General features: G+C 39.5%; 1 protein-coding gene across 2 annotated transcripts; it reads right to left on the reverse strand.

The window, feature by feature from the left end:
* Positions 1–52: 52 nt before the first annotated feature.
* Nasp (nuclear autoantigenic sperm protein) lies at positions 53–22590 on the reverse strand. 2 transcript variants are annotated; one of them, XM_051188538.1, is made up of 16 exons: positions 22469–22590; positions 21939–22036; positions 17100–17147; positions 12906–13016; positions 11630–11710; positions 10390–10496; positions 8813–9793; positions 3604–3683; positions 3196–3281; positions 3014–3087; positions 2456–2644; positions 2191–2357; positions 1554–1610; positions 1391–1468; positions 646–774; positions 53–265 (listed from the first exon to the last, which is right to left on the reverse strand). In XM_051188538.1, exons 2-16 carry the CDS (start codon positions 21995–21997, stop codon positions 164–166), a joined length of 2349 nt encoding a protein of 782 aa, XP_051044495.1. In that variant the 5' UTR covers positions 21998–22036; positions 22469–22590; the 3' UTR covers positions 53–163. The 2 variants fall into 2 exon arrangements, with proteins under 2 accessions (XP_051044495.1, XP_051044496.1); XM_051188539.1 differs by lacking the exons at positions 8813–9793; positions 22469–22590 and having other exon boundaries at positions 21939–22106.
* Between the last annotated feature and the right edge of the window lie 50 nt (positions 22591–22640).

Here is a 22640-nt window from a genome sequence, read left to right on the forward strand (position 1 = left end):
CACGGCATAAATTCTGCCAATATTTAAGAAAAAAAGCCATCAAAGCCTTAGCTGTTGCCTACAATCTTTATTGAAGTTATACAAAAAGAATCCCCAAAAGTGAAAAAATACATTATGTACAAAACCACTTTCCCTCACTCGGGAGAAAGGTTCTGCTCCCTCTTTAACATGCAGTGCCTTCAACTGTAGCTGCAGTACTTTCTACGGTAGCTGCAGACTCCACTGTCCCCTCTTCTGTTGCTGGGCTTGCAGTCTGATTTTCAGCCTAAAAGACAAAGGGCCTAGGTATAACTTATGCTGACTTAAGCCATCCCATAATATACAACAGAGCAAGCTTCACTCATAAGTAAACATAGGTGTCCCTGCACTTCTGTATAGGAACAAGAACTATAAGATGATAAGGCTGACAAATCAGCAGCTGACACATGGAAGGATCAAGTAAAAATGATCAAATAGTCTTGCTGATCTGTGCCTTTCTATACTCATTAGACAAATAAATAAAAATCCATCTGTCAGACATCCTATTACTTCATGAACAAACTACCTTTAGTAAATTACTTTCTGTGAGTGTCCCATATGCACTGAAGGCCTGGCTTCCTAGTCCTAAGAGCAACAGATGAGGCAAGTGGCCACTAAACTACCCACCTCAGCCTCCATGTTTTCTGAAACTTCATTTCCACTAGGGACAGCATCCCCACTGCCTCCATTCAGCTCTGGTTCTTGTTTGGCTTTCTTTGCATCATCTTTCCGGGGGCTCTCTTCCTCTGGTTTCCTCTAAAAACAGAATCGTGAAGGAGGCCTTCATATTTTCCGACAATTGCGAAATAATCCCATAGTCCCCGTGGTCCCAATATACTGAACATGACTCACAGCTCTATGGATCTGCTCTCTAGTTACAGAGCAATGCTGACCACTATACAGAGGAATAAAAAGTTATGCCCCAATGTCCAATGTATTTTTATCTTAAAATTTTCATTAGTTGGGATACATGAAATTGGTGAGGATGAGGGGTAAAGACCTGAACAGTAAAGGAGTACAAATAGGTTACCTATTTTCAATCATAGAAAAGTGAAGGTTTACCATGCAGGGAAAGAATAATTGATTGGGACTATTGGCAAAATAGTTCTGCTACTGAAGAAAACCAGCCAAATCCTAAAACATACTCAATTTCATCAATCCTCTTAAATTTTCCAAGGAGCCATGAGTTTGCTAGGGTATTCTAAGTGAAAACAGTCTGTGCAAAGCATTAGCTCTTTTGAAGGTGAGTGTTACACTGTGCCACTTAAGAGGATGAGTTAATTATTGCTAGTGTATTATTTCAAACTTCCTACATTGGGAAGGCATACTGAGGAAAAAGGGTTAAAAGCAAATAGGTACATGTAAATTTTACCTTCTTTCTAACAAGATGGGAAATATCAGTCACACAATTTGATGAGGAAGCACCATCTGTTGGTTTTCTACTGGCAATCTGGCAAAAATAAGCCTTTGTTATTAGCAATTTACAAAGACTTTATTTGACTCAGTAGGCTTATTGAAAAATACGTGATACGAACCATGGAGACTGAGGCACCAGCCCCACTGGGAGTGAACCCTGAAGAAGAGCTCTCCACCTACAACACAAAGACACAGATAAGTTGGAGCACAGAACCCCAGCCACCTGGGTCTAAGTTACCGAAAACACAAGCACTTGATTAAAAGCTGAAATGCCCATGGCATCAGCATCACAGCAAGGCCTTCCACACAAAGACACCCAAGAAACTCAGAGTAGGCATGGAAACTAAACCCTCCATGTCCTATTTCCAACATAGAACATTACCCAGCATGCCAGTGGCCAGGAGAGGAGCTAGGCAATTTAGGGTTAAGAGACTCAATGACTAATGCCTTTTCTATATGGTATTGTCAAAACACTTTTACACAGATTACACAGAATTTACACCAAAAGACAAAGAAATGTCCAGTGGTCACACAAAGGTAGCAGTGACATTTTGAACAAATTTGTTCACACATACAGCCTGCTTTCTAACCACTGTACTATTTGGTACAAGTTGAGATGAGCTCTCATTCTGATCAACTCCCTCAAGGGTGGTGGTGCACACCTTTGATCCTGGCACTCAGGAGGCAGAGGACAGCTACACAGAGAAACCCTGTCTCAAAAAAACAAAACCAAAAAAGAAAAGAAACTCCACAAACCAGTGTTGCTTTCAAGGCCAGTTCAGCTACATTCCCACTACGCTGAGACTCCTTAGCATCTTCTATCTTTTCTCTAATTTCAGGTAGCAGTTCTTTCAGCTCCTCGATTTCTTTCTCATATTCAGTGAATGATCCTTCAGTCTCCTTCATCTGCTCATTTAGTACAGCTACAAAGAAAGGCTTAAATCATTAATAACAGAAGGACCTCCCCCCCAATAGTAAATTGCTGCTTCATTTAAGCATAAAGTAACTACTGTTCACTCACCCATTCTCTTCTCAATGACTTCAATAGATTTGCCAAACTGTGCCACTGCCTCATCATACTGAGAGTTGTAACCATAGGCCAAACCCAACTGGTAGTGGGTTTCTGCTAGGAGACGGTCATGGGCTTCCAAATATTGTTCTTGGAGGCTTAGGCAAGCCTGAAACTCCTCCACAGCTTGGGTGTAATTCTCTAATAATGACAGAACAACAAGAATTGTATAGCATTTAATCTAAAGCTCTTTCAGAATTTAGTTCAGGAATAGATTTCTCATCTCATATTTCTTTATATCTCTTCCTCCCTTTTTCCTCTTTCCAAACAGGGTCTCAATATAGTTTGGGCTGGCCTAGAACTATGAGGCCATGCTGGTCTTGAGCTCAGAGATCTACCTGTCTCTGCCTCCTCCTCCCATGGTTTAACTGTCAAGACAAACCATTTACAAGGCTGCTCACTGCTCTGGGCACTATAAGGAACTCAGACCTTCTGTTCTTCTATCTATAGGAACAGGAGAATGGGGATATTTAAGGGAAGTGAGGAGACAGCAAAATGGAAATGAATTACCAGATTCAACACTGACTTCTCCAAGTTTAAGATGGGCTTGTGCAGCATAAAGCTGGGCTTCTTTAGTTTCTTGCCTAAAAAGAAAGATGATTAGTAAAGCCCTAAAAATAATTGTCTGATCCTAAAAAAGTGCTTTCTATTTTCAACCCTAAGTACCCAGCTAAAAGCACCAAAAGGTTTACCTTTTAAAAATGATCTTTGCTAAATCCAGCATATCCCAGGCAAGTTCCAGGTTCCCAATCTCTTCCTCCTCATTTTCTTGAAGAGACTAAAGTATATCCAAATCATTGGCATTAGGCAGATGTACAAGATAGGAAGACATCTTGAGGATAAATCTATATATGTTATTTACTATAATTTGAAAAAAAAAAAAAAAAGCTGGCTGTTAACTCAAAATGCAGGTCTTTGCCCTAAAACCTACCAAATGGAGCCACCTACTATAAGGTCTCTAATTTATGTCACCTTATGTCAGTGAAATATAATTGTGATGTTGCATTTCATCTTATAGAAGATCTCTAAGCCCTAAGAACCAGCTATCTACAGTAACCTTTCCTATACCATAAGAAAGTTGTAAAGGTTAAACAACTTACCTTGTTTTCAAGAACTGATTCAGTTGGTGTTTCTTCAGCCTTGTCATTCTCTTTGTCGTCTTCTTCTGAACCTTCAGTTTCTACAAACAAAAATTCCTCAGTACTGAGATGTAACTAAGGGTATTTTCTGATAAGGGTCAGTTTCTGATAAATTATCTGTCAACCTACATTCTAAGACAGAACAGGAAAGAGGATAGATAATCCAGCTCACAAGTTAAAAGTCAGTGGTTAGCATCTAATTCAAATCTAAGCTAGTCTATTCATCAAAATGTCAGCAGTTTAAAGACTAAGGATTTTCTTATGAACCTTGCATCTACTCAGCAGATAGGTGTTAGTGATTTGTTAAGACAATCATATTAAACTGAAAGTATCAAAAACCATTCGAGCCCATTCAGAACGATAACCAAAAGACCAGCTTTCCTACAAGCTATGGGGAACAGGCATATCTTGCAACAACTCTCCCCCAAAAGAGCAGATCTAGCAACCTTAAAAAGATTGGGAATGAACAAGCCAATTATTACTTAAGGTTTCATATAAGCCTGGTGGTGGTGGTGACACATGCCTATAATCTCAACAGAGGGAGACAGAGGTAGGTGGATCTCTGTGAATTTCAAGGACAGAGCAACAGAGGAAAGCCAGGGTACACAGAAATCCTGTTTTGAAAAAAAGAAAAAATCATTTAAATATATAGCCATTCCTATACCTATTTTGATATATAGCCATAAGTCAGTCAGTTATCCAAAGAACAACCTTTCATAATAAATTAATAATCAGTCAACTTAAAATCCAAAATGACAGCCAGAAGGTGGTGGCATACACCTTTAATTCTAGCACTTGGGAGGCAAAGGCAGGCAAAGATTTTAAGGCCAGCCTGGTCTGTAGAGCAAGTTACAAGACAGTCAAGGCTGTTACAGAATAACCCTACCCACCCACCCCCCAAAAAAAGCCCAAAATGCCAGCCATTTCAGTTGATACATATTAAGTATGTACTCACTGCTATCTTTCATTAAGCTAGGTGGGGTTTTCTTTTGTTTGCTATTTTCCTTTTCATTTAAGATTTATTCTGCCTGCATGTATGCCTGCACAGCAGGAGAATGTACCAGACCTCATTATAGATGGTTGTGAGCTATCAAGTGGTTGCTGGGAATTGAATTTCACAAGAGCAGCCAATACACTTAACCACTGAGCCATCTCTCCAGCCCTCTTTTTTTTTCTTCTTCTTCTTCTTCTTCTCAAAGCAACAAACTTAATGTATAGCCCAACCTAGCCCCCAAAAACCAAGTAACAGCAATCCTTCTGCATCTCCCTAGTAGGTGGGAGTACACAGTTGGCAGCAAGCTCAAAAAATTTGTTGCCCCCCCCCCAGACAGTTTCTCTGTACTGCTTTGGAGGCTGTCCTGGAACCCAGAGATCTGCCTGGCTCTGCCTCCCCAGTGCTGGGACTAAAGGTGTGCACCACCAATGCCCGACCATGCTCAAAATTGTTAACTCCAGAAAAAAAGATTATAAATACCACAAGTTAACAACCCATTATGGGAATGGAAACATGGAAAGTAAGCCTTAGGATCTCTTCTGTTGTTGTTTGAGTCCAGGTCAACCTTGGCTATTCTTAAACTTGACATGTACACCAAACTTGCTTCAAACTCAAAGATCTGCCTTCCTCTGCTTCTCAAGTGCTGACACACCTGTGCCACAATGCCTGTTTGAGCCTATTTAAATGTCAGCAGTTTTATCTACAAATCAACACTAATTTGAAAACAGGCATAGAAAATTCTTATATATATATATTGCCATTTACTAGCACAAACCAGTAGTACTTAAACTATTTGAAAGTAACAACCTAAATAACAAATATAGCAAACCATATTAAACTAAAAGGCTCACGGTTTTTGTGTGTAAAGTTTATGTCCATGGAGAGAAGTCAATGTCAGGTGTCTTCCTCTACTATTCTCCATCTTTTTTTCTGAAACAAGGTCTCTCAATGAAAATGGAGCTCCACAAATGGCTAGTTATCAAGTTCCCAGAATATAAAAAAGCTTACTTATTTTGTTTCTGACTATGCAATCCAGTGTTTCTGAAATAGAGCTGCCAATCATGTTTTAAAGATTTTAATCGTGTTTGTATGCAAACACCTGTAGAGACCCAGAAAAGGATGTCATTTGCCCTGGAGATGGAGTTACAAGCAGATGTGAGATGTCTAATGTGCTAAAACCCAAAAAGGTCCCTTTTAAGATCAGTATATACTCTTTAACAATTAAGCCATCTATCTAGCTCCAGCACTATTTTTTTTTTTTGTTTAGTGTAGTTCCCCAAATTTAGACTAGATGTTCATTTTAATGACTCCACCCATCATCCCACATTAATCAGAAGTAGACTACTTATTTGTTTATTCATTTGCTTATTTATTTTTACTCTTTAAAAGCTGGGCAGTGGTGATGCACACCTTTTGATCCCAGCACTCAGAGAGAAGTGGCAGGTGAATCTGAGTTAGAAACTAGCCTGGTCTACAGAGTGAGTTCCAGGATAACCAAGTGATGAGAGATGTCATTCTGTAAATATGTTTCTCATACTGCTTAATGAATAAAGCACTGTTGGCTAATAGGCTGCACCTGTCTGAAAAAATACTTGGAGGTGGGCAATAGCTACATTTAACTTATTAGTGAAACGAGGTTATAGAGTGAAATGCTCTCAAAAAAAAAAAAAAAAAAAAAAAAAAAAAATCAAAATTACAGACATCTAAAGCTATATTTTTAGTCTATTGAGACCTATTCATACCAGAATGCCATGAAGTTTAATTTAGTATAAAATATTTTATTACTTTAGAATTTTATAGCAAATTTGTACATTAAACTTCTTACAACAACCTGATCATGGGTTTCTCTTAAGAAATCTAAGGGAACAGTAGAGATGAGCTAAGTTAATAAGAAAAGCCAGTACTGTCCCAAATTTGTTAACAGTGATCAAGCACTAATGGGAATGTCCCAATGTCATCAGCAAACAAATTTATATTTTTCTAAAGTTTTTGAAAATGGAGTATTAATAGTCACATGCATATTCCACTTTTCTTTTTTATATCATTTATCTGATATTGTGACATTCTTAAAATAGGAACATACCAAATCCAAATGAGAAATTATTAAAATTATACTAAAAATAAGCCAAGCCATGTGTGATCCTCACATCTGTAAATCCCAGCATAGAGGGCTCTAAGGCAGGACTGCTATATTGGAGGCCAGTCTGGATTATAGTGAACTCCTGCCTCAAAAACAAATTAACAGAGACATCCTGAGCATAGCCAACCTTTATGACTACAATTTTAATTTTTGTTCAATTACTAACCACATCTAACATGACAAAAACACCAAAAGAGAGGGAGAGGGAGACAGACAAAGAGAAAAATAAAACATTGATTATCTACATGAGTGATATACATATCCCAGAAGTGGCAAAAAGTCAAGTACCTCAAATGGGTTATTTTCTTGTGGTGTTAGCATCAAACACAGAAATTTGCACATGTTAGACAAGTATTCTACCACTCATTGTCATCCCATGCATCAGTGTTTTGATTGTGTGTAGGAACCTATTTATGTAAAAGTGGGTACACTTACATTATGGCATCTATATAGGTCAGAGGATGACAGCCTTGGGTTGGGTCAGAGACGAGATAGGATGTCTTGTGTGTCAGGTTTGTTCCACAATCTTCTGAGAATTGTTTTTGGCTCATATCTCCCTTTATGAGCCAATATTATAATGGGAGTACATGGCCAATTTTCTGTGGGTTCTGGGGAATCAACCTTAAGTTTCTCACATGTAAAATGTGGTGGACTAATATAACATCTAACATAAAGGAACCAACCACAGAAAATGGCTGAGTCCAAAATCACCCTTCTCTTTATTAGGTGTGTGTGACACAGACTTCCTCCTCATTCCTTATTTGTAAAATATACAAAATCTTTACCAACCAAATAACTTTTATAGATTTGAGTATTTGGTTCAAGATTAAAGTGCTAGGTTAACACACATGAGGCCCTGGGTTCAATCCTCAACACTAGGGAGGGAGGAGGAAGAATCAAGACATTAATATTTTCAAAAACATGAGGAACTCAGTCTGTGCTTTCTATTAAAGATGTCCTGAAGCTCAAGAAGCCTAACAGTACTGTGCCAGTTGACAAGTTCGCTTCTGGCTGTGATGCTGACTGGAGTGCAGAGACCTACACATAGGCAGATGCTTACCAGAATGGTCAAACATTAAAGATGAGTCACTTAAGAGAACTCTTGGAACAGTTTACACAAAAATTACAAATTGAAATACACCCATAATTAGACAACTCTTGAAAAAGTCTAGCAATTACACAGGATATTATTAATTGAAATAAGACCTGTAATTATTAATGCCAATGTTAGATGAAACTTATATACAGTAGAATCCCCAACTGAGCACAACTCAAGTCAGACGTGCCAATTAGTAATTAGAGGCTTTAAAATCTTAATAAAATTGAACCACAATTAAGCCACTAACAGTATAGTTGGTTAGCAGCCAAAGCAAGCATGAAATGAGAAAGGAAAGCAATAGCAGATAAATGACAAGTACTTGGCTATCTCTTTTCCATGAATAGGGGCGGGCCCGTCTGACTTACCCTCTAAACATTTCTATGAACAAAAGGGGAAAGGGCACCAGAAGGCTAACTGCCGTCCTTTATTTAAATGGCATGCCTGCTTAAGTGTACCAATTCAGTGGATTCTACTGCTCTGTTCCTATCCTATAGCACTTAGTAGAAACCATGTGAGCAATAAATTTAAAAACCCAAAAGCATGCAAGTGAACATCCATTCAGCATTCTCTGCCAGCCTAGCCTATTCCCCTACCTATCCCACAACCTATTTCTAATCCACCCTTCATATAACCTCATTGGCTAGTAGTATGGCACAAGTTATGAGAGCTAGCCAAGTTTTGAATCAGAAGACCTACTTAGTAGTTAGTAAAATTATTAGTTACCAGCCAGCTAAACACTTGCTGCTCTTGATTTGACCTGCTAAACCTATTGTCATGTTCTTGAATCCCATTTTCATTTAGCTATTTCCTAAACAAAGCCTTTCCTAAATCCAAGGCAGACTGAAAATCCTGAATGGAAGGCTGACTTTTACCAATGATTAGTGAGTCAAATCTAGAATGTACTCCACCCATTGCAGCTCTAGCGTATCCCAGTTACCTTCACCCTCTTTCATCTGTTCGTCTCTCTCTTGTGTCTCTTCATTAGCAGCTATCTTAAATTTGTCTTCAGGTGCTTTCTCCGTAGCCCTCTGGGCTACCTTGGTCTCAACCCCATCTCCAGCTGCCTCAGACTCTTCTACAAGTGGCATAGCTTCCTCCTTTTCAGGAACCAGCTCTGTCTTGGCCTTGTCTACACTTGAGCCATCTTTATTAGTCTCTGTCAGTCTTTCTGCAGAAATCTGTGGGTCACTAGGAATCTGATCTCCTGCAGCTGATGGTCCATCAACTGAACCATTATTAGGAAGAATTGTAATCTCCTGCCCTGGCTTCTCAGAGACATCTGATCCAGCCTCTGCAGTCACCTTTGGTGACACTTTGACATCTTGCCCTGACAGTTGCTCAAGAGCAGCCTTTCCTAGTTCACTCTCATAGGTAGCTACCTGATCATTTGGTTCCTCCCTACCCATGTCCACTGACTTGACTGTGGGGTCTACTGTTTCAGCTTCTACCTTCATTGAAGTACCCTGCTTTTCTGGAGCCCCAATAGGATGATCTTCTGAAGTTTCTTTTGGCTTTTTCTCTATGCTTATTATTTCCTCTCCTTCCTTTTCCTGATGCACAGTTTCTCTGCTTTCTTTATTTTGAACACAAGCTCCAGAAATTGATTTTCCTTCCTCAGTACACAATGATTCCTGTTCTGTCTTCCCAGAAGTGACCTCAGCTTCATTCAGTCCTGGTATTGCTGCTTCTTTTGCCTCTCCAGAGGATTCAGTTAACTGCTTTGAAGTCGATTCAACTTTTTCCTGTAGCTTCTCTGTAGGCTCACTTATATCCATATCTTCTCTTCCACCCTTCTCCACTTCACTTTCCTGTTCTGTATCAGTTTCAGGCTTTGACAGAGACTTGCCTTCTGCTTTTTTGGCTTCTTTTTCTCCCATGGCGTCATAAACCTGTTCTCTCAACTCTTCCCTTGCTTCCTCTACATGGTTAAAGAACATGAAGCATAAACATGTCTCCAAGTTTAATGATAAAAGCATAAATGGAAACTAGAAATACAATCCCTTTAAGCCTTAATTAGCCTAACTAAAAAAGTTTTAGCAGGTGCCCCCAAGAGAAAAGCAAAGGGAGAATCAAAGCTAGCAAAGCAACATACTGCAAAAGAAACCAAACCTCTTCAGACTAGACACTGCATGGGCTTCAATTCAAGTCATCTGATTACCAGTCAGGGAAGACATGTCAAACTTTCTTCCCTCTCTTAATCATTATACTTATTTGATTTGTAAAGTTCTAACAGCCAAACTCCGAAAATTCTTAATTTTCTAAGATTGAAAAAAAACACAAGAGTGCTCTAAGGACTTCTATTACAATAAAAGGGCTCTGCAATGTGTCTTTAATACTCTTACTATTTAACTTAGAGTTAAATGACTGATTAATACATTTAGTTACTTTCTTAGAGAGGCTCACTGTCAACTTTATTTAATAGTAGCCTATATCCATTGCATCAGCCCAAGTACCTTAACTTAAAGGAAACATAGGTCGCCACATCTCTTAGATTTAGCGTGCAACTCTACATACCATCTACATTATCATTATTTTCTACCATAGATTCATCTTCTGTTTTTTCTTCCTCCTCTTCTACATGCACTCCTTCCAATGCATTTCCCAACACTCCATTCTCCATTCTACAAGACAAAAAAGCATGAAAGTATAACTGTTTCCTAACAAAGTATTTCAAAATGGAAATCATAAGCAACAGAAAAAGAATCAAGTAAAGGGAATACAAAACTACAATTCAAACCAGGAGGAGTTCTACAAGTACCAGGCTAGCTAGGTACAAAAGTAAGACTAGACTTAAAAATAAGAGAAGAGCCAGATGGTGGTGGCACATGCCTTTAACTCCAGCACTCAGAAGGCAGAAGCAGGCAGATCTCTAAGTTGGAGGACAGCCTGGTCTACTGAGCAAGTTCCAGGAGCCCCTAATCTACAGAGAAACCCTGCTGTAAAAATGAACGAACAAATGAACAAATGAATGAATTTGGGGGAAATAAGGGAATAATTGGGAAGGAGAGTAATAACAGGAATGGGAGGAGCATGAGAGGTTAAACGGGGGTAAAAATAATTGAAATATATGATGTATATGTAAAAGTGTCCTAATGAGCCCATTATATAGAATATGCTAATGAAACTTTTTAAAAGACCTATTAACATAAACTAACACTGCATGAGGCTGCATTTCTCTAAAGGATCAGTGACATTTTGTCAACATTTTCATACCAAGTCATTAAATGCATTGAATAATCACAAAATTAGGAACTTAACAGAACTATTTGTAAAGGCTAATCACACAAAATATTTAGTCATGTTAATAAATTTGTTGAGCAGTTTCCAAGAATGTCTTTTACTAGAGAGAGGTACATATGGGTTTGGGACAGGGTCACTCTGTAGCTTACTCTGCCCTTGAACTTGATCCTCATGCTTCAGCCTCCCCAGACCCCAGCTGTTGGGAAATTCACAAATGTGAAACCATACCAAGCAAAGTCTTCCTTACTAGACATTTTCATGTGCTATTTATTCAAATTGTCCTCCATACAAACCTTGTTGAATTTTGAGCTAGCTCAAATGTTCAAATTCCTGCATTAAACTGATAAACCACTGACTATGATTGAAAATATCACTGCTTCTACTAATTGAAACCATCAAAATTAATTTGACTATTTGCACAAACAATTTTAGCCAATAAGGAAGCTTCGATATTTAAACAGACCAAAGTGATACAAAACATTCTATTTACAAAATGAGGCTTCCCAAGACATACCTGGCCAACTCCAAGAGTGACTTCCCATAAAAAAAGAAGGCTTCTCCACATTCATTAGCTGTTTCTCCATACTTCTTACCTCTACAAAGAAAGTAAATAAACCTAGTCTGCACATTATTAAATGCTAGTTAACACAAGAAGTTAATGTTACATATTCTTCATACATATATAATAATGTATATTTTAAGTGCCACCAACCAGGTATTGTACAATATTCCTCCTACCACACTATCAATATCATTGTGGACCAGAACTGTTATAATACCTTTGGTTAAGGCTTAAATGATTTAAGAAGGGGGAAAAAAAGAAGTATGAAAGGCATGCTGAAATGAAGAGCACCACATATATAAAATAAATCTTAAAAAAATAAATTTAAGGGGCTGGAGAGATGGCTCAGAGGTTAAGACACTGGCTAATTTTCCAGTGATCAATTCCCAGCAACCACATGGTGGCTCATGATGATCAGTAAAGAGAACTGGTGCCCTCTTCTAGCCTGCTGGCATACATGCAAACAAAGCACTGTATATATAAATTTAAAAATAAATAAATTTAGTGGCTGGAAAGATGGCTCAGAGGTTAAGAACACTAACTGCTTTCCCAGAACCTGACTTCAATTCCCAGTAACACATCGTGGCTCACAACCATCTGTAATGAAATTTGGTGCCCTCTTTCTGGCATGCAAGAATACATGCAAATACAATACTGTGTACATAAACAAACCTATTTATTTTAAAAAAATAATAATAAATTTAAAAACCAAATAGTCCCAAGAGGCCAAGGGTATAGTTTAATTGTAAAATACTTGTTTTCCATACACAAAGTCCTAGAATTCAACCCAATCATTTCAAATAGAATAAAAATAAATTATGTCTTCTTAATATAGTGTAAAAATCACCTTACTCAGAAAAATTACTGAAATTACAATAATATTCAGGTTGTAGAACTCCAAGAAAAATTTCACCACAGGCTGCTGGGCAGTGGTGGCCCACGCCTTTAATCCCAGCACTTGGAAGGCAGAGGCAGGTGGATCTCTTTGAGTTCTGAGACCAGCCTGATCTACAAGAGCTAGTTCCAGGGCAGACTCCAAAGCCACAGAGAAACTCTGTTTCAGAAAAACAAAATACAAACAAACAAAAAGAATTCCACCACAGGAAGAACAGAGTTCACATACATTAGCCAAGGTCTATACCATTAAAACATACCCCTATTCTTCTTAGAAAAAATTTTAAGGGTTTGTTAACAATATACTACTGTTTAAAATAGAACATGTACTTACAAAAGACTAGCTGCTTCCTGGAATGCATTAACAGCCGATGGAATGTCTCCCATCACCAGATGTTTCTGTCCTAATCCCAGTAGTTTCTTAGCTTCACTATCCACATCCAGACTACAAGAAAAATATTTTATTTAGTAACAAATCTTGTTTAAATAAATACTCACTGGATACATGTTACACTGAAACCATAACAATTAAAATTTTTAACTTTTGATTTCTATGGAAGACCTGGCAAACTAATGGGGAATGATGATACATATCCATAATCTCAACACTATAGGGAAAGGCAGGATGATTGAGAATGAGGCCAGCTTGAACTATATAACAAGATCCTAGGAGAGAGAAAGGGAGGGAAGGACAAAGGGAGGGAGGGAGAGAGGGAGGAGACAGACTTAGCTAAGTCACACTTATTTACCACTATCACAAAAAGTAAAAGCCCTAGTATGGGGGAGGGGTGGTGGCAAACACCTTTAGCCCCAGCACTCCTGAGGCAGAGGCCAGCCTAGGCTACAGAGCTAGTTACAGGACAGCCAAGGCTACATAAAGAAACCTTGTGTAAAAAACAAAACAAAGATAAATAAAAAGGCAACATTCATAAATGCTTACAGATGTTACATGTTATTATACCTGACAAAAAATAACCACTAAGGAACCCCAAAGTCATACAAGTTTACTAGTTAAAAGGAAAAATTTAAAAAACAAAAAAACCAAGGCAGGCAGTGGTGGTATACTAAGGAGGAAGAGGCAGGTGGTTCTCTTAGAGTTCAAGACCAAAATTCCAGGGCAGCCAGGGCTATACAGTGAAACTCTGCCTTGAAAAATACCAAATAAACAAACAAAAAAACAAAACAGAACAGATAGAGCTGAGAATGGAGATGTACCTGCTTTCCTAACATGCACAGAGCTCTAACCCTAACCATATAAACAAGACAAGGTGGTGGATACCTTTAATTATCAGTACTGAGGATATAAAGATGAACCTAGTTGTGAGACAACTCACCCCCCATCTAAAACCAACCTTTAATCCCAGCACTGACAAGGCATAGCTGGCAAATCTCCATGAATGGAGGCCAGAATGCTCTACATAGTCCAGGGGAAGCAAAGCTATAAATTTCTGTCTTAAAAAAAAAAGCAAGGGGGGAGAAAGGGGGGCTCACAGCAGTTAAGTACATTCAGTTAGTTCTTAGTACCCACAAGGAAGCTCCCAACCATTATTAACCCCAGGGAATCTAATGCTCTTTTCTGATTGTTAGCACATGGTACACATACATATACACAGGCAAAATAAATTTAAATTAAAAAAAAAAACATAACATGTACTTTGACTTGGAAATACAGCTGAGTGGACTCAATTAAAACCTTTGCTTAGCATGCATGAGGCCCTGGATTTAACCAAGCACCTGTACCATAAAAGAAAAACACTTAGGAGATGGTGATTAGATAGAACATTATGGGACTGGAGAGATGACTCAGCATTTAAGAGCACTGAGTGCTCTTCCAAAGGACCAGAGTTCAATTCCCAGCACCCACATGGTGGCTCACAACTGTAACTCCAGTTCTAAGGGACCTGACACCCTCATACAGACATACATACAGGCAAAACACCAATGCCCATAAAATAAATAATTTTTTAAAAAGACATTATGGTATTAGCATGAAGGTAAACAGACCAGAACATAACACAAAATAGACCCACACAATTCAGGCAATTAAAATGCTGACAAAGGTGCCAATACAATCCATGGAAAATGGTTAATCCATATAACAAACATTCCTGGAATAAAAAAAAAAAAACTAATGTTAAAAAAAAAAAGTAGGGGTCTGGAGAGGTAGCTTAGTGGTTAAGAGAACTGGCAATTCTTGCCAGGCGTTGGTGGTGTATGCCTTTAGTCCCAGCACTCAGGAGGCAGAGGCTAGCAGATCTCTGTGAGTTCGAGGCCACCCTGTCTAAAGAGCTAGTTACAGGACAGGCTCCAAAGCAATACAGAGAAACCCTGTCTTGAGAAGCCAAAAAAGGAGAAGAGAAAAAAAAGAAGAAGAAAGAGAACTGACTATTCTGAACCCTGAGTCAGTTCCCAGCAACCATACGGTAGCCTTAAGTGTCTGTAACTCCAGTCCAGGAAAACCAATGCCCTCTTCTGCCCTGCAGAATCCTGAAGAAGTTAATTTTAAGGCTGGCTCAGATAAAACTGCTTGCCTCCATACCTTGACAACTTGAAATCAATCCCTAGCATTCATATACCGAAAATGAGAAATTCATACAAGTTGTTATGTATGGAACCTCTACCATCCATGCCATGGCATACAAATTCATACATACACGTATACACACACACACACACCGTTTTTATTCGTTTTGTTTTCTGAGACATGGTTTCTCTATGTAACAGTCCTTGCAGTCCTGTAACTCACAAAAATCTGCTGGCCTTTTCTTCCAGAGTGCTGGAATTAAAGGCATGCACCACCACCACCACCTGGCCACACACAAACTCACAGCGATCAGCCGGCCTCTGCCTCCTGAGTGCTGGAATTAAAGATGTGCACCACCGTCAACTGAACACACAATGTTTAAAAAAAAAAAAAAAAAAAAAAAAAAAAAAAGGAGGGATTAGGTGGAACATTAGCCAGCCAGGTGTGGTAGTGTATGCCTTTAATCACAGCACTTGAGAGACAGAAGCAGGTAGATCTCTGAAAATTCAAGGCTATCCAGGGTTACATAGAGTACTATCTCAAAAAAAAAAAAAAAAAAAAAAAAAAAAATGAACAATGACATACCTCAGTTAATGTTTGCCTAGTATGCAAATACAAAAGGCCCTAGGTATGATCTTGAGCATTGTATAAAAGGAGGTATGATGGCATTTCTATAATCTCAGCAATAGAGGCAAGAGAATTCGAAATTCAAGATTATCACAGGAAACATTGGGAGACTAAAGCAAACCTATGTTACATGAAACTCTGTATTAGGAAGTCCAGCAGGCCTGTGGTGGAACATGCCTTTAATCCCAGTACTTGAAAGGTCATCCTCAGCTACATAGCAAATTAAAAGACCACCTTAGGTAAGTTACACAAGACTATGTAAGACAAGGGTAGTGGTGCATGATTGTAATCCCAGCAATTAGAGAATTCAGAGTGGGTCTCACTAAGTTGCAGAGACAGACCATGAAATGACGCTAAAGCAATTAACCTTCCTAGAATAGCTAGAATTATAGTTAACAGCTTAGCTCTTACCAAATTTTTAAAGTCACCTCCAACTTCATCAGAACATTTTTAAAAAATTAAGATAGTCAAATTCACCATGGTCAAAAAAAAAAAAAAATACTTTTCCAAAATCTTAAAGTATGTGTTTTATTGCTATTATTTGTGAGATAGTATTTCTTGTAAGAGGAGTTCTTAACTGGTCTATATAATAAAAAGCTGGAGTCAGATATAGAGGGAAATGCTCTGTTAGCAGTTCATAGTGGTGATTGTAACACAAGTCTTTATGTTGAGGGGATTATCAAGTTACCCATCCTGTGTTTACATTAGCACCAATGGTATGAACAATGAAAGATTTTCTTTATAAAAATAAACTAATCGGGAGGTGGTGGCATATGCCTTTAATCCCAGCACTAGGGAAGCAGAAGGATCTCTGTGAGTTCAAGACCAGCATGGTCTACGGAGTGAGTGCCAGGACAGCCAAAGATACACAGAGAAACTCTGTCTTGAAAAACCAAAACAAAAAATAATAATAAAAGTAATAATAATCATCTAAATGTGCAGAGCCGTGATGATCACTTTTAATCCCAGCACACAGAAGCAGGTGGATCTCTGTGAGTTCAAGGCCAGCCTGATCTGCAGCCTGTTCTACAGCCAATGTCAATGCCACACAGGACTCCCCCACTCCACCCCACCTTTTTTTTGTTTTTTGTTTTTGTTTTTCAAGATAGGGTTTCTCTGTGTAACAGTCCTGACTGTCCTGAAACTCATTTTGTATACCACTGAGATCCAACTGCCTCTTCCTCCCAATAAAGGAAGGTCTCACCAATGCCCAGCCTACAAGTACCCAGGAGGCAAACTTGAAGGACCAATAATACAGTGTTTGACTATACTATGAAAGCCCTTGAATTGATTTCATGCCCAGTCAGCAAACTACCATCAGTTATATTACTTCACTTCTATTCCAGATATGACCATACTTGTACCATATAATCTTACCTCTCCATTTTATCTGCAGAGGTAGAAGGAGCAGGAGCATCTTCAATTCTGTAATGAATAAAAAGAAACAATAAAAATGGAAAGTACTTTAAATTTGGATAGAAAATGTCACCTCTGTGGGTTCTAGGCCAGCCAGACTTTGCAAGTACCACTGAGCTACCTACATCCTCCAGTCCTAAGGATTACTCAATTATGCTGATCCAATGGCACAGGCACAAATTTATTAACTAGTATGGTTAAAGAACTAGGTTTTATTTCCAATATGTAACAGTTTTTTTTTTTTTTAGGAAATAAAAGACATGTCACAGGATGATGTCAAATTGTGCTGCATTTCAAAATATCCTAAAGCTTTGTACATTTCACTGTATACTATTAAAAGTTCACAAAACACTATAAACTTATCTCTGCCACCCGAGTGCTGGGATCAATGAAGGTGTGTGACACCACACCAGGCCCTAAAAATTAATTTTATGTTTTTAAATAACTGAGAGATTAGAGTAGACAAGTAACTTAGCAGGGTTTGGAGGCTCATGCTGTAATCCCAACACTCAAGAGGTAGAAGCAGGAGAATCAAATAAACAAAACAAAAACAAAAATAAGATATTTGAGGCCAGCAAAACCGCTCAACAAGTAGAAGTAGCTAATAACCTAAGTTTGAATCCCCAGAACTCACTCCTGAAACTGGAGTTGTCCCTGATCACCATGAGTGCTCTGGCACCACTTAAATACATATCATATATAATAATAAATAAGATAATATCTTTCAATATACTTGTTAAACAAATTATCAGACAGGCATGATGGTCCTTGTTTTTAATCTGCCAGCACGTGGGAAGCAGAGGTAGGCCTGAGTTTGAGGCCAATCTCATCTATACTGTGAGTTCCAGACAAGCCAGAACTACACAATAAAACCATATCTCAAAATAAAATAAACAATAGAAAACATTTCTAGGAATAGTCTCTTTTTAGCTGTCAAGGGAAGTGAGCCTATACAGTAAAGTCAATAGTTTAACAAAATTTACATATTTGTAATTCACACTTGGGAGGATGAGGTAGGAAGACAACTAAATTTGAGAAGAGTATGAAGAACACAATGAAACAGTCTCAAAAAAAATTATAATGAACTATTTTCATTTCTGTTGCTATGATAAACAACCCTAATCAAGGGCTGGAGACATCTCAGTGCTTAGTTAGATTGACTGCTCTTCCAGAAGAACTGGGTTGGGTTCCTGTATCCCCAATCATCCAAAACTCCAGTTCAAGAGGACCTGAAGCCCTCTTCTGGTTTCCTCAGGCACTGTATACACAGTGCAAATATCTATACACGGGCAAAACACTCACATAAAATCAAAAGCAAAAAAAAAAAAAAAAACACCTCATATCTGGCGAGTAGTAATACATGACTTTAATCCCATTGCTCAGGAGGAAGAGGCAGATGGGATGGATCTAAGTTTGAGGCCAACCTGGTCTACAGTTTCGAGACAGGGATTTCTCTGTGTAGAGAAATCTTGTTTTGAAAAACCAAAACACAAAGCATCTCAACCAACATCAGTATCAGGCTATAGTCCATTATATCATAACCCATAATGAACACAAAGAAAAAAAGATGTACCCATGCTGCCTGCTTGATTGCTACTGGCCTAACCCTCTCTACTATTATAGGGTCCAGGCTGTAAAACAATGGAATGGTTTTGTCACCGTAAGAAAATTCAAGACATACACAAGCCAACCTGATCTAGACAATTCTTGAGACTCTCTTCCCAAGTAATTTAATCGAAAACTAATCAGCACAGTGAGGAAATGCTAACAGAAATAAGTTGGAAAAAAGATGTTTTATTATTGTGTACTTATAATGGGTAAGGTGATGAGGGAGACAGTTGACATAACAAGGTACACATGTAGAAGTCAACAATTTTGTGAAACTGGTTCTCTTCTTTAACATTTAGTTGGGTTCCTGGGATAAAATTCAGGCCATCAGACTTACATAGAAAACATTTGTGATGCCAGGCGGTGGTGGTGGCAGATACCTTTAATCCCAGCACTTGGGAGGCAGAGGCAGGCAGATAGATCTGTGAATTTGAGGCCAGCCTGATCTACAGAGGAAGTTCCAGGACAGGCTCCATGAGACATGGAAATCATGTCTCAAAAGAAAAAAAAAAATAAAAAAGAATGCATTACGTCATCTCTCTGGACATCCCTCAAAATTTTAAGTCCATCCATTTTAAAGTATTTAAATGAAACCAGTGTCATCATATGAAAAAAGACTAAGAAACTAAGAAAGCAGGAAAAAAATAAACAGCTTAAAAAAAATATTTCATTTTTAAGCCACTTTTTTTCTTGACATAACACTCACTCCAGGGCTGGGCATTCGTGGCACACACCTTTAGTCCCAGAACTCAGGAGGCAGAGGCAGGCAGATGTCTGTGAGCTTGAGGCCAGCCTGGTCTACAGAGCGAGTTCCAGAATAGACTCCAAAACAATAGAGAAACCCTGTCTCTGAAAAAAAAAAAAAAAAAAAAAAAAAAAATTGTCCTGACAAGACTTTGAGTTTATACTATAGTCATGTGACTCAGTAAGAATTTACTCAAGAAAATGAAGATGAATAGATGGGCAGTTAAGAGCCCTTGTTATGCCTGTCAGTAGTGTTGAAAGCCTTTAATCCCAGCATGGGAGTTGAGTTCCAGTGGTTATACTATCTCAAATCAAAAAACAAGCAAGCAAGAAAAAGTGTACTTGTTGCTCTTAGGGAACCCAGATTTAATTCCCAGCACCCATAAGGTAGTTCATAACTATCTGTAACTCCAGTTCCAAGGACTCTGCAGTCCTCTTCTGTCTTCCTCATACACTAGGCATAAACATGGTCCATACATAAATGCAAGTAAAATATTCACATATATAAAATCTTGAAGATTTATTTATTTTTTTTGCTCTGTCTGCATGTACAACTTTATGCACACCAGAAGAGGGCATCAAAACCTACTGCAGGGGAGGGAAAAGATGGAGATGGCTCAGTGGTTAAGAGTATTGACTGTTCTTCCAGAGGGCCAGAGTTCAGTTCCCAGCACCCATATGGCAGCTAACAAATGACAGTAACTCCAGATCTGACACCTTCACACTGATATACATGCAGGCAAAACACCAATACACATTAAAAAAAAAAAAAAAAAAAAAAAAAAACACTATGGTTGTGACCCACCATGTGGTTACTGGAAAGTGAACTCAAGACCTGGAAAAACAAAAAAAGAAAAAAAAATTTTTTTTTTTTTTTACAAATTCTACATGTGGACGGACAGTAGTGGGGTACCACTTGAATCCTAGTCCTTGGGAGGCATAAGCAGGCGTGTGTTTGAAGCCAGCCTGGTCTACAAAGTGAATTCCAGGACAGCTAGAACTGTTACAAAGAGAAAACCTGTCTTGAAATAAATTCTACAGACTTCCCTAACTCAATCTACTCTAGCCCTAAGAAATCAATGAGGCAGCAGGAAATTGATGATTTGAGAACCACTGCTCTTCAAGAATGCACTAGGAAAGGAACCAAAAGGTGATAGGTAAAGTATGCAAACATACATTAATATCTGGTACAACTGTACTAATTGAAATGTCAACTAAAATACCTAAACCTATAGAAAACTCATTCAAAATTCTCACAGCCAACTTTACTTTTACGAGAGGCAAAATTCTAAAAAGTACAGGGATGAAAATATTAGCAGGCACCTAAAAAAGACAAAGGACACTTTTAATCCCAGCAGGCGGATTTCTGTGAGTTCAAGTCCAACCTGATCTACATAGCTAGCTCCAAAGCAATAAAGAAACCTTATCTCAACCCCCCCCCAAAAAAAAAGGACAAGGGAAGGTTAGAGAGTAATTCCTACTATATGGAAAACTCTCGTTTCCTTCAAATGATGGGCATTTTTGTGCACTATCCAAAAAAGTAGCTCATGTATGATTAGCACTGTGAAGCTCTCAAAGCAATTATTCCCTCTTTGGGATCCTTTACCTTAGCAGACTCATCATCTAGCAAATACGGAATGCTCCGTGCAGCGTTTACCGAAGAGGGTTATCAGTGTGAAAATGTCCCCTGAAGCAACCAAATCTCCGACCCACACACTGAAAATCTAAAGAATCCTGAGGGTTCACAGCAAAAGTGTTGAGTCGCAGAGCTTCAGTCCCGTAAAGACCCTCAGATTACAGTAAACTACAGAGGAATGCAGGAAAAAATTCACTACTTCCCACTGCTCTGGCAGGAGCTGCTGAAACCCCAAACAATGGAGTTTTCCCGCCTCCTCGAGGCCCCGCCCCCTTCTCCTGAGCTAGGACGGGGAACGCACGCGTGCAAAGTCCCGCCCTCCCCGAGGCCCCGCCCACTCAGGTCCCTTCAGTCCAAGACTCAATCCTCGTGTGTGTGGGTTTTTTTTTTCCTTTTTGGCGCCAAATCTGTTGGTCGTTTTCTAGATTCCTCTACAGACTCTCTAACAAGACTCACGCTAGAGCGCGAAAAGTAAAGGCTCAAGAGTCGACCGGAGACGGAGGGGCCCCGCCTCCCACCGGCAGCCCCGGGCCGGGGGAGGAGGAAAAGGGGCAGGCGATGGAGACAGCCGCCGCTGCCCCCGGCAAGATGGCGGCCGCGAAAAGCCGGGCAGGGGGCGCCAGCCACCCGCCGTTACCGCTAGTCGCCATCTCTTCCTGAGAGGGGCCCCTCCACAGACCTGCTCTCTCCGAATACCCGCAGTTGCTTAAGGCAGCTGTCCCACCCACCAGTCTGTCCCGCCCGCGAAGCCCAGTCCACCAGCTCTCCCCGCGGACCGGCCAGTGTCTCAAGCTCGCCACGGTCCGGCTTACTTGTCAGCGGAAGCCAGCTCCCCGGCGATGGCAGTAGTGGCTGTAGACTCTGTGGCCATCGTTCCCCTGACGTGGTGGGCCAGTGGGTAGAATACTGCCTGTGAAGAAAACAGAGAATTCAGGACAGCAAAGACTTACTCAGGTACAGAAAATGGCAGATTGGAGACCCCGCGCGATTGGGGCCCTCTTATATATGAGGCCTCTTGTCCCGCCCATCCACTTCCGGATCCTCCCCCCTGTGTTTAAAGGGCCAGAACTCAACACCTTTCCGTCACAAGGACACTTCCCCGCAGCCCTTATCTTCCCTCCCTGGTCCGCTTTTCCTTGAAAAAAAAAAAAAGAAAAGGAAAATAAAAACAAACAACAAAAGAACTTCCTGCTCCTGTAGCTGCTAGCCGTGTTAGAAGCACCAGAATCTTTGGTACTACAACTTCTGATGGAGTCAGCCTAGAGCTTCCACGTTAAGTGGAGCCAGTGAGGCTCTGCGGGTGTGAGAAGAGTAGCCGAGGGTTTCTTTCTGGCGGGGATACCCGAGAAGGTAACAGGTCTTCTGTAAGCCCTCTCAGTCTTAACGGATGGAAACGCAAGAGCCGAGCACGAGTACAACAGCAACGGCTAGAACTGACCAGAGAGACTCGTGGCTCTAGGCCCCGGCAACTAATGACGAAAAAAAGATGCTGTTCTAGGATTGGCTACAGATAA

Source organism: Phodopus roborovskii, unplaced genomic scaffold (genome assembly GCF_943737965.1).
Source record: "Phodopus roborovskii unplaced genomic scaffold, PHOROB, whole genome shotgun sequence".
NCBI classification, from domain to species: Eukaryota; Metazoa; Chordata; class Mammalia; order Rodentia; family Cricetidae; genus Phodopus; species Phodopus roborovskii.

Coding starts and splice junctions, on each gene's coding strand:
- Nasp (XM_051188538.1), bottom strand. CDS start 21,997: ATGGCCACAGAGTCTACAGCCACTACTGCCATCGCCGGGGAGCTGGCT. Junction 3,282..3,603: donor AATCAGTTCTTGAAAACAAG/GTAAGTTGTTTA, acceptor GATATACTTTAG/TCTCTTCAAGAAAATGAGGA. Junction 775..1,390: donor CCCATCTTGTTAGAAAGAAG/GTAAAATTTACA, acceptor TTCTGTTTTTAG/AGGAAACCAGAGGAAGAGAG.